Source organism: Lathyrus oleraceus, chromosome 2 (assembly GCF_024323335.1).
Source record: "Lathyrus oleraceus cultivar Zhongwan6 chromosome 2, CAAS_Psat_ZW6_1.0, whole genome shotgun sequence".
NCBI classification, from domain to species: Eukaryota; Viridiplantae; Streptophyta; class Magnoliopsida; order Fabales; family Fabaceae; genus Lathyrus; species Lathyrus oleraceus.
In genome coordinates, this window is record NC_066580.1 from 352,121,561 (window position 1) to 352,134,019 (window position 12,459).

The 12,459-nt window shown below is 33.4% G+C and overlaps 2 protein-coding genes across 2 annotated transcripts; both read left to right on the plus strand.

Annotated features, from left to right (window-relative positions):
- Positions 1-2,303: 2,303 nt before the first annotated feature.
- On the plus strand, positions 2,304-7,493 carry LOC127119489 (uncharacterized; the record flags this gene model as incomplete). The annotated part of the gene is made up of 3 exons (XM_051049726.1): positions 2,304-2,757; positions 6,263-6,306; positions 6,418-7,493. Coding segments are annotated over 3 exons (1,380 nt in total), but the record flags the coding sequence as incomplete, so codon positions are not given.
- A 403-nt stretch (positions 7,494-7,896) lies between these two features.
- LOC127119490 (1-aminocyclopropane-1-carboxylate oxidase homolog 1) lies at positions 7,897-9,779 on the plus strand. Its single transcript, XM_051049727.1, has 3 exons — positions 7,897-8,612; positions 8,889-9,210; positions 9,332-9,779. The coding sequence occupies exons 1-3, from the start codon at positions 8,077-8,079 to the stop codon at positions 9,590-9,592; spliced, it is 1,119 nt and encodes a 372-aa protein (XP_050905684.1). The 5' UTR covers positions 7,897-8,076; the 3' UTR covers positions 9,593-9,779.
- Positions 9,780-12,459: the final 2,680 nt, after the last annotated feature.

A 12,459-nucleotide genomic window follows, 5' to 3' on the forward strand; every position in this document is an offset into this window, starting at 1 on the left:
ATAGATCTAACAAGAGTCAAGCAACCAATCTTGTTTAACAATTTATGTTGCCAAGATGCTAAGCTCTGACTGATTTTCTTCTCTAAAAACTCAAAGTCCTTGTGTTGAAGACGACCATGCAACATAGGAAAACCCAAGAATTTCTCTAGAGTAAGAGTTCACTTGATGCCTATGTTAGAGACAGTTGAATCCATTTTACTCCTCTTGGTGGTAGCTTAGAAGAACACCTTTGATTTAGCAACATTCACTTTAAGAAAGATGGCAAAACGATTCAAGATACCACAAATGGTCCTTGCCTAGGAGTTATAAACCTTTGCAAAAAGAAGAACATCATTTGCAAAAAATAAATGCGATATAAGGGGTTCATTTCGAGATAACCTGACAGGTTTCCAATAGTCTTCATTGACTTCCCCGATGATTGTCTGCAACACGAATTTCATACAAATAGCAAAGAGATAGGGTGAAAGGGGGTCACCTTGTTGTAATCCTCTAATTAGAACAAAATTTGATAGACGTCTCCAATTCCAAAGAATAGAATAGAGGAGCTAATTACATAATGCATAATCAACTATATAGTTATGAGAGAAAATCCATTTCGCTTCAAATAAAATTCTAAGAAATCTCAATTAACATGATCATAGGCCTTTTCAAGATCTATTTTGAACACCATGTCAATTTTTGTTCTTTTTAGATTTACGCATAGAGTGAATTGCTTCTTGAAGGATAATAATTTGTCCATTGTTCTTTTGTCGGGCAAAATACTACTCTAGAAAAACGAAACTATCTAATTTAAAAATTAATACTAGAACAGAATGTTACTTTAACTAAAAAGGGACATGGATCTATTATTTTAAATATATGGATTATTTTGTTTTAAAAAAATAAAACATAAGTTTAAATAGTTTTTTTGTCACGGTAAACTGACGTATTTTTTATTTTCATCTCTCTCTATATTTTTAAAATAATTCCCGAATGTTAAAATATTTTTGATTTTAATTCTTAAAATTAAAATCCTTAAATTTTTTTTATAGAAAATCTATGAATTTTAACTTTAAAAATTAAAACCAAATAAAAGTTAATATATTTAAAAATTTTATAAAAAAAATACAAAGATGAAAAATAAAAATACACCAACAACAGACTATTTAAAGCTAAAAAAATATATGAATTACAAATTATCAACCTATAATTATTGAAAATTCTTCTTACTTAAAAAAATAAATCCAAATGATAAGATAAGATTAGTTGATCAAACATTATTAATTTGGTGACGTACAAAATTATCGTTTTTGATAAGATAAGATTACACCAACAAAATTATTGCCTCTCGTTATTAGTATAATAATAATAATCATAATTACTACTATTATATAAAACAAAACAAAGTTCTTATTAAATATATTATTACTAGCATTGCTTACAAAAAAACACTAAGCGTATAGAAAAAGAACTTTAGCATTAAAAGAAAAAAGAGAAGAAAAATCGACCAGTAGAAACGGCGCGTTTAAACTTCAAATCGTTTATGAAAGAAAATCAAAATGAGAAGAAGTAGCGGTTGCCAGCTGTGCAACCACTTTGCTTTCTTCTTCTCCTTCTTCTCCCTTCCACTCCTATTTCCTTATTCTTCTTTCTTAGGGTTTTCAATTTTCACTCTCCCCTCTCCTAACATAACTCGCTTCTACAATCACTCAATCCAACAACCAAATCATCATCATCATCACACTTTCTTTCGGTAACTCTCGCCAAATTGATTTATTTTTTATTTTTTGGTATTTTCTATTTCTATTGCTCTTTTGTTTTAATTAATGAAATTAGTTTAATTTTTTTGTTATTATATGCTGTGTTGTTTGCTGATTTTTTTTTTACTTTGACACTTTTTGAATGAGTGTCTGATAATTCAGAGAAAGGTTTAAAAATGTCATTTTTGATTAGAATATTTTTAACTTTTTAAATAATAGATGAATCAGTGAAACTCAAATATTATCATATATGTAAGGGTGTCAGTGTCCTACATTTTTATATTATCGGTGTCGGAGTGTCAGTGTCGTGGTGACCATGTCGAAATCCGTGCTTCATAGCTCCTAAGTTTATTAGAATTTTTTTGACTGGATAGTTTATTAGATGTTGAATGCCATTAATTGCTATTCTTTTGATTGCAGGATTTTTTTGGTGAATCACTTGTGTTGCTAGTGGAGTTTAATATTGGTGTCTGTTTGATATGCCGGTAGTCTTTGAAATGCAATTGTGACTTGCTTTGAAAGCATATACTGGAGTGTGTAAATACTGACTTAGTTGGTTACTAAAATAGGTTGTATTTTAAGCATTTGGGGGCTGGGTTTTATTGTGGTATTCTGAAAAAAATAGCTAAAACGGGGTCACTTTGTTGTGTGGCTTCACGGCCACATGGATCAAGTGCAGACAGTAGGGACTGGTCATTGGGTTCGCATGAGCCTTACTGGAGAACTAACACGAGCTATTCACCACCTCCATCGAGGTGGGATTTTAGATTCCAGTCTGAAGGGTTGCCTTATAATTTGAATGATCAGCTCTATGACGGGTCTTCTACATCATCAGATGGTAAAGAAAGTATGACTTTGGTCAGAGGCAACCATCTATATGATCTTCACTATTCCGTGTCAGATGGAACTGGAATTTTACTTAGCAGTTGTCCGTCTGACCTTTCTCAGGGTCCTCAGTGGGTGCCTCCAGCAATACAAGAAATAAGTATTGATGATTATGAGGCTGTGATCAGAAAAGGTAAATCCTAATATATGAATTTCTAAAAGCACCAAACTTAGGTGCATTTTCTATAGTTCTTAACTTAAAACACAATTTTTTGGTTATAACAAATTTTGAGAAAAATACCCATGGAAATGCATCTGAGTTTTCTCCTTTTTAAAATTGTATGTGATTTGCTTTATGTTCTCAAATTTTCCTTTATATGTGTTTTATTATAGGGTTAATTTAGGTATTTTGCTCCTGTCATATAGGCAAGCTTTGAAAATCCCCTGTAAAAAAGTTTGAATTCGCCCCCTGCCATATGAAGATTCCCCTGTTTTGCCTCTTAAAAAAATTTAATTATAAAAAATAATGACATGGCAGGGGTTATTGATGGATAAATTTCTTGAGGAGGAAAAATAGGAGAATCTTCATATGGCAGGGGGCGAATTCAAACTCTTTTTTACAGGGGGATTTTTCAAAACTCGCCTATATGGTAGTGCGCAAAATACCTATTAACCCTTCATTATATAGAGAAACTGGACTATAGATATGTTGTGGCTGTAAGCCAGCAATGGATTGCTGATAGTTGTGCATGTAGCTGTTATTCCTTATCGAAGTAGAAGGAGTTTTTTAAAAGATTAAGTTGGTTCTTGTTGATAAGGCTGTGTTATTTGTTTCATAGGTTTGATTTGTATACCTCATATAGTTAAAAATAAAATAAACTTCAGAAACAAAATGCTCTTCTGGTGATAGACAATTCCATTTAGGGTATGGAAGCTTTAATTTAATCTCCAAGCACATTGAGTCTTGATAGTTATATTTGTTTGATAAAACATTTTCTGCATCTACTTTTTGTTTTCACTAATAATTACACGGCTTAAATAATATTTTCATCCCTATAATGTACACCTTCTCCAGTTTTAGTCTTTAACCTTCTTTTTTTTGGGTGTTGATCCCTGAAACATATGAATAAATTCCTTAGTCCTTGTTTTGTTTTTAGTCCCTGTAATATTGGTCTTTCTATCTTGAAACTAGTTCTTCTAATATTTGAACCATGTTTATTTTTGCCCCTAGAGTAGGAGCTAATTCTTACATTGACCAAATATCAGCATTACTAAGAGCACAACCAAATTAACAAGGACCTAAAGCAACTTTTCTTGTGTTTCAAGTGCTAAACACGGATTTTTGCTTTAGGACGACTTCTTGCTTAAGGACTAAAGCAACTTTTCCTTCTTATTTTAAAAAATTTGTATAGAGAATAATGAAGTGTTTTATGATTTCATTCATATTTTCCTTCTTGTTTTCCACTTAATTGTACATAGGTTATCAAGATTAAGATTTAAAGCATAGTATACAATTCCACATAAGTTCAAAATACAATCCCACAACATAAGTTCACGGTCAATTCATCTAGAAACTATAATTCTAGATATGTAGGACATTAGTCACCACCTATTTCAGATAGATATATGATACTAATTTTTATCAATGGAGGCTCTATCTTTTCTAACATCAGCATTGGGATCCTCCAAATAATTTGCAACTGCACTGTCAGTGCCACCATTACCACTAGATTCTGCAATTTGAGCCAAATCATTTCCAACTGAAGCGTCCAGGTACAAATTTGGATTTTCATCATTCTCCAAAATTTACATTATCCGGAAAAAGAAAGCGATAGAAACTGGTTCTTTACTAAATAGAATTGGAACAATTTCTGATATTTGTTGATACAAACAGAATTAAAGTACAGAGAGTAACACAAAAATCACTAATTACAACATTAGGATAATTGTTCTCCAAGGTTTCAAGAGCCTTGACCTCTCCCCCTCCCAAATGTTCAAGAGTTGGGTCTCTCACACTAACCACTCAATTCCAAGATAACCCACTATGCTCACTTCTAATTTATTCTTACTAACTGCCAACATAACTGACACACAATTAGTGAATAAAACATAACTGAGAGATTCTAAACCATAGCTTCCATAAACTGCCCAAATTCAGTTATACTCTTCTCTTCCCTATCTCCTACAATATTCTTAAATGAGAGGTCTGGCAGTTTGTCATGTTATAGTAGATAGCTTTCCTAACTAGCTTTTTCTTGTTCATTCTTGAATTAGATATTACAAATGTGAAATGTCACTTTTTTTTTAAACGGTTCATTTTCTTGGTATAGACCTAAATGATTATAAAATCAATTGAAACATAATATATTGGGTCATTAAAAATAAAAATCATTTTTACCCTTATCATCTAAAAGACACTCTAAGTAGTGAGTAGTTTAACAGGATGAGCTACATGTAAAGCTTGACGAACGAATTGTGAACATTTACAGCTTTGGATGTCCATTTCCATAAGATTTTACCATTGTGTTGGAGTCTTTGTTTTGAAGTCCAAACGTGGTTGCTACACTACCATGAAAAACTTAGATTTACCTTTGTTGGACATCATTCTTACTAATTACTCAACGTTTACACTGTTATTTTTAAATATGTTGTTCATGCTTTAACTTCATAATCATGTACAATTGGTTATCTCATCTTTGATCAATGCTTTCCAGAACAGTTTTATCGATGGAGGAATGACAAAAATCTGTCATAAAATGCCACTGCGCTGCCATCCTTCACATATTGGCCGTGGTGGTTGTCAAAATATCTGCCATGGCGCTGCCTTGGCCGATATTTGACAACGTTGTTCTAGAAGCAAGTGTAGCTAAGAAAGGAAAAGAATTGGATTAGTTTCTAAACGAAGTTGAGCAAAAGATAATGAACTCATATTATTTCTTTAGGCCAGTCTATTTCTTTGTAAATGAACCCCATGCTTGTCTTCTCATCTGAATTGACAAAGCACATCACTCTAATTAGGGGATAGAAACACCTCAAGCAGTTCAAAATGTTATTATCCAAGATATCTAGAATTGTAGTTTCTAGAGGTAGACTGATTATGAACTTGTGTGGAATTGTATTAAAAACTTTTATTAAGTTATGTGTTATGTTTTGGATATGATTATTTGGCTTATTTAATGTTGTTATTAGAGATTTTATCTTTCATTTTACTTAAGTGCGTATGTATAAGTACAATTTTGTGGTTTCGATAGGATATACGATTCTTTCGTTTTGATATTTTACGCCCTCCTGATTTTAGGTAGACTCTGGAGTTTTAACAATATTTGTTTTGAATCATTTTGTATGGAGATATAGAGCTTACTCCAATAAGATGGCTGAAGTAGTATCTCTTTGAATCTACAGGTTTTATGTAAGATGGCAAGAAAATGAAACACGTTAATTCATAAATCTGGCATCATAGTACAGAATCTGATAATGATTTCTTCTAATTTATTGATTTGCTTTCACTGGTGTGGTGGTTTAAATATTAATTTGTCTGCGATTGTTTGGCTTTGTATGTCTAAGGTTATTGGGTGATGCTTTTAGTTAAATAAACTGGTATGCTCATCTTGGTTTGGTAGTATATTCTTTCAATATGAACTTGTTGATTGTTATTTCTGCTTACTGACCTGCTTTCTTTTCATTTCTATGTTTGATAGATCCTCGTCCTTTAGGCCGGCTCTCTTTTACACCTGCCAAGGAGGTAAAGTTTTTGGTCAAGGACTATTAAAATGAAATTGTATTTGTTTTGGCAATATTGTCATGCAAGTTTCTTTCAATAAATAGGCATCTAACAGGTATGAAATATGTGCAGGGAACTTCCGAAAATCCCAACAATAGAGGCTCCACTTCAACCCAATCAGAAAGTAGCGAGTCCGAGTCTACTACAAATTCCCGATTGTCCTCTCGGAGGAATTTCTCTAATCACCGTTCTTTCATCTCTAAACCCATTCATCCTTTGTCATTTCCAGACCTGACAACTACTAGGGATGCCTTTGATCCTGCTGCTCCAGATTATACACGGTTTGATACTTCTAATTCACTCAGAGGCAGCCGGCGCTCAAGTAATGCCAGCAGTAGTCAGGATTCTGTAGATGTGACTGAGTCATTTGAATTAGAAACACATTCTTATCCAAATACTCATTCAGTTGGATTTAGATGCGGCCTGTGTGAAAAATTTCTATCGCAAAGATCACCTTGGAGTTTGCGCCGTATTGTGAGAAGCGGAGACATGCCTGCAGCTGGGGTTCTTCCTTGTTGTCATGTTTTTCATGCTGAGTGTTTGGAGCAGACAACATCAAAGGCAAGGAAAATTGAACCGCTTTGCCCCGTGTGTGTCAAATTAGAGGAGCAATATTCTCCTGATCAACGAGTTGTTTTAAGATCGAGGAGTGGTTTTCCTAAGTTTAACTCAGAAACTGAGGATGGACCCTCAAGAACACGGGACTGTGCAGAGGAAGGCGATTGTGTCGGAGGAGCTCTGCCTCTGCATCCACCGCCACACAATGCCATGTTCCTACTAAATCGAAACCGCATCATAAAAAACATTTCTTTGAGGGGTAATTTAAGCAAGGAATTTCCAGGCAAGGTGAAGAAAACCGGTGTCTATTCTTCACAGCTGTTTACTGGCAGCTCAGCTGATATGGAAGTTGGTGTTTACTCGAAGGCAAAAGCCGGTTCAAGTATTGAAAGTTAATAAAATAATTCTGAACACCCATTCCTTGAACTTCAGAAGCTGACTTTCCCACGGTAGTTGATCTAAAATCTATGATATTGATTCCTAACCCGGTTATGGTTTTGTATATTGATTTGTTACACTTTTATTAGAAGCCACACTTGGAACTTGATATTATTTTTCCTATTTTATTAATTTGAGTTTTGATCTTTACATTTCTTTTCTGTAAGTTTTGATCTTTAGTTTTGTTTACTAGTTGAGAAAACAAGAATATTGAGGAGAATTAACTTATTCCATATTAACACATGAAAGCTTATTAATTGATTATCAAAATGAATTCCAATAAGAAGATATCCGCCAATTCAGTGGTTGATTGATATTAATTTATTTTAAAAAATTGAAAAGTGTGGTATATTAGAAATTAATTTAATTTATAATGTATGGCATTTTGGATATTTTGTTTTAAAAGTGTGACATTGTGTAAGTTATGGTATTACTTTTCTCAAACTTTATTTTAATCATACATATCAGTCAAACTAGCATGTTTTTATTCTGTCCTTAATAAATTGGAGTCCTCATTATTTTCTATTTATATTCCACATTCAAACTTATCTTATTTATATTTATATAAAAACAAAAAATTGGCTACTTAGTCATGGCTGCTGCATCATTGATTTAGATTGGTCTTTTCTGCCTATCCTATTTGAATGTTCCTTCCTGTCCATTTCTCTACTTCAATTCCACATTTTTGTTAGAGGCAAAATAGTGCTATTCTGCTGTTGTCTTTTCCCTCTCAGTATGGAAGTAAATAACACAAACCAATTAGAGGAATCCACTGATCTCACTTCAGATAGAAAAGCTGAAGTTAAAGCTTTTGATGATTCAAAAATAGGTGTCAAAGGTTTGGTGGAGTCTGGGGTTTCAAAGATCCCGCGCATTTTTCATACCGGAAAATTAGACATCGGTGAAAACTCTAGTGACTCCAATTTGACTGTTCCCATCGTAGACTTCCAAGACATACACATCAATCCGGCTTCGCGTATAGAGGTAATTGACCAAATTAGAAGTGCTTGCCATGATTGGGGATTTTTTCAGGTGATTAATCATGGAATTCCCATCACTGTCTTGGATGAAATGATTGATGGAATCCGTAGGTTTCACGAACAAGATGCTGATGTGAGAAAAGAGTTTTATACTCGAGACATCAAGAAAAAAGTTGCGTATTTCTCCAATAGAACCTTGTTTAGTGGCCAAGCTGCTAATTGGAGAGATACATTTGGTTTTGCTGTTGCTCCTGATCCTTTCAAATCAGAAGATTTACCACCAATATGCAGGTAAATCAGATTTCATTGTATACTAGACATTGATTTATGGTTATATATGTTTAAACATTTATTATTTAACATATATGCTATAAATATCAGAATTATTTGAGTTGACCTTGCAGCTATTCTATTAAATATGGTACAATACAATCAAGTTTCCTTGATTTTACAATTGTTAAACTATATGGCATGTAATCATGTTCAAAAGTTCAAAAGTGGATTTTAGTTACGGATTCTATCCATTTGAATTGTTTTAACCATTGACGAACTGATTCATACTCGCAGAGATATTGTGATTGAATATTCTCAGAAAATAAGAGATTTGGGTTTCGAAATCTTTGAGTTACTGTCAGAGGCACTAGGACTTGATCCTTCTTACCTCAAGGACTTGCATTGTGCTGAAGGACTCTTTATTTTAGGTCATTACTATCCACCATGTCCCGAACCTGAATTAACTCTGGGCGCTTCGAAGCATACTGATACTGACTTCATCACATTACTTCTACAAGACCAACTTGGTGGTCTTCAAGTTCTTCACGAGGGTAAATGGGTCAACGTTCCTCCGATACATGGAGCTCTTGTTGTAAACATTGGAGATCTTTTACAGGTAAGTTTTTATAGTTATTGTTCTCTCTTTTCATTAGATTGAAGCCTAGTATGAAGTTATTGATGTTGATAATTGGTTCTACGTCGCAACAATTTTATCAATTTCTTTTATATTGTTGCAGCTTATCACAAATGACAGGTTTGTTAGTGTTTTCCACCGAGTCTTACCACAAAACATAGGCTCAAGAATTTCTCTTGCAAGCTTCTTTGTGAACTCTTATGAACCAATTCAAGGAGCATCGAAGATTTATGGTCCTATTAAGGAATTGCTTTCGGAAGAAAATCCACCGATCTACAAAGACACTACTATTAAAGATTTCTTGGCACATTATTTCGCAAAAGGCCTTGATGGGACTTCTTCGTTGGAGTCATTTAAGTTGTGAATTCAAATATGAAAGGCCATGATGTATCTCTATACAACTAGTAACTTTTTTGGTGTAATTAGTTGTAAGGCAATATAAACTAAATAAATTGTTAGATGAATGTTAGCAGCTTTGACAGACTGAAAGAAATCATTCATAGATTAGGAATGGCAAGAAGAATGCAATGCAAATGTTAGCTTTTGATTGATTTAAGTTGTGAACTCAAATGTGAAAGTCCATAGAAAAACTTAAATAGCTAACAAATTTAGTAAGTGCTTATTGACTAACTAATCATATCGACTAATTAAACATTTAACTAGTAATAAACCATTTAATCAATTGTTCTATTCAATTTAGTTGATTGATAGTTAGAAACATTATATATGAATTTCCATAATTCCCAATAATCATCAACAACAAATAAAACCATCAATCAACACATGATACTGTCCTTTGAGGTGGTAATTTGGTAGGTGATTTGATGAGAGGAAAATTATGTGAGAAAGTTGAGGACTCGTATGTAAGGGTGGGTTGAGGGTGATGATGAGGTTTTAGGTGTGAGCAATTGGAAGTGCAGGTAGGTTACAAGGCATTGGAGTTGGTCGATATTGGCTTCCTTTGAACTTGATTTGGGTATACATGTAAGGTGAACATGTTTACTCTCCATGTCAAAGGGAGTTTGAGGATTGTATTTTTTCACAAATCTTAAGAAAGTTAAAAAATGTCTCTCTTTGAAAGTTATTTTTCACTTAATCTTACTCAATAAAATCAAAGGGGTGTGTTTAGAAAATAACATCCGGACACATCATATCTAAAAATTAACTTTTGGAGCCTGTGTTAATATAACATGAATTAAACTTCCATCATTTAATAACTTAAAAAAAAATATCATACTCCAAAGTCTCACATCTTCGTCCAGTTTCTTAATCACTCTCACCCTTTATTTTAAAGTATTTCAATCGCAACTCTAACACATTCAGTCTCACGTCACATTCTGTTAATCAATTTCAATCCCTTATCCCTTATCACACTTTGTTGTTGGTTTAACAATCAAGCAGTGACACACTCTTTATTTCTTCACATTATATCTGGTTAGGAACATATCTTCCTCTCTTTTTTAGTTTTGATTTAATGAGTTTATCTTCATTGCATTCTTTATATATAGTTGATTGACTAGATTTGGGTTTAGGGTTGAGGCTCTGTTTGTAGCTTTCTAGGGTGCGGGCGTCCGAATGGTAACTTCCAGAGACACCACTCGGATGTTATCTTTCGGGCCATGACATAATATTCTTAAATTATCAGCTTTTACGCTCTGATGTTGTGTAGTCTTTACACATGCATACTAATTTTTTTACACCACATTTTTGAATTTTGCTTGTCCAATAATGTTCTTTAGTTATGTGTGATCCTAACTATCACATATTGAGTTAATTTGTATGAAGGTTGACTACAACTTTAATGTGTATTTTATATATAGGCTTAACATTATCACACTATCATTGTCGCGTGTGTGATGATCTTATAACTATCAGATTGCCATTGTCTTGTGTCACTAGAAAAATAGGTGATGAACGACAAAGGAATAGAAATAAAGTGGGACACTATTGAGGGACTGTCTATGGAACCTTGTTTTACAGGTTACTGGTCAAGGAAGCTCTATTGAAGATGGACATGCTTTTGATGATGGAAACTAGCTCTTGATGAAAACAGCTAAAGTCTAGCATAAAACGACAAACGATGCAACCAAATCAATAGGATTTGAGAACCTTGATTCTCTAATGATGACATTTAAATAGAATACAAATTAAACTATATCTCAAAGTAAAATTCAAGCAAGTGTCTAGAAGAATAAAGTATCTGACAAGACTTGAAGTGTGTGAAAGTTCGCCCTGATGCGTCTGAGTGAATAATATTGTAAAAGCATAAGGGTTTTCACACACATAGACACACATGCAGACACATATACACAAACACATACACGCACGCGCGTGCGAACACACACACACACACACACACACACACACTTTCACAAGAAAATATTTCTAAAAATGTCTTGAAGTCATGCTAGATGATTTGAGAATTGTCAGAAAATTATGGAATTTTTTTGTTCTTGCCAATCGATTAACACTTCACTAATCAATTAGGTTAGTGAAAAAATGCACCGTGAACGATTAGGACAACATCTTAATGAGTGTCAACGACTATATATGTTTTCTTGCCTTGTAAAACAAGCCAAATGATTATTTTTAGTCCAACCAATTGATTGGAGCATTATGCCAATCAATTGACTCATCATTTATGGCCCAGAAAAATTCTTTTTTTTGCGCCAACCTCTAACTTATAATGGTTTACGTATGTCTTGGATGTTGGTGTAAGCCCTAAAGGCCAATACTTTTGTGTAAGCCCTGCATTGATACTGATGGAAAGGTAAAATATAACCACATTGAGTTGAAGGCTGATGAAGATTTGAAGGTTATGTGGAGAGCATATCATCGTAGGATAACAAAGGGACCGATCAAGTTTGATGTGAAAATTTCTAGATTTGTCGATGACATAATCAAGATGTTGAAATATCCATAATCATCTTGTATGTCTAGGTTCTTGTTATTTATTATTACTAAGTTAAGTAATTATCTGTGTTAAGTTATGTTAATTGTAATGTGTTAAGTTATGTTCATCTTGCAATAATGAAAGCGATGAAGTGTTATATAATAAATTATACGATGCAAATGTTTGAGTAATAATACACATAATATACAAATAATATAAAAATAATAAAAATGTCTACATAGGTCCTCTACGGACTATGTATAAGGTATGCAATTCCAAAGTATAAACCTCGTCATCTAGGTTTTCCAAACCCATTAGGTTATCCATAATGACTGCTA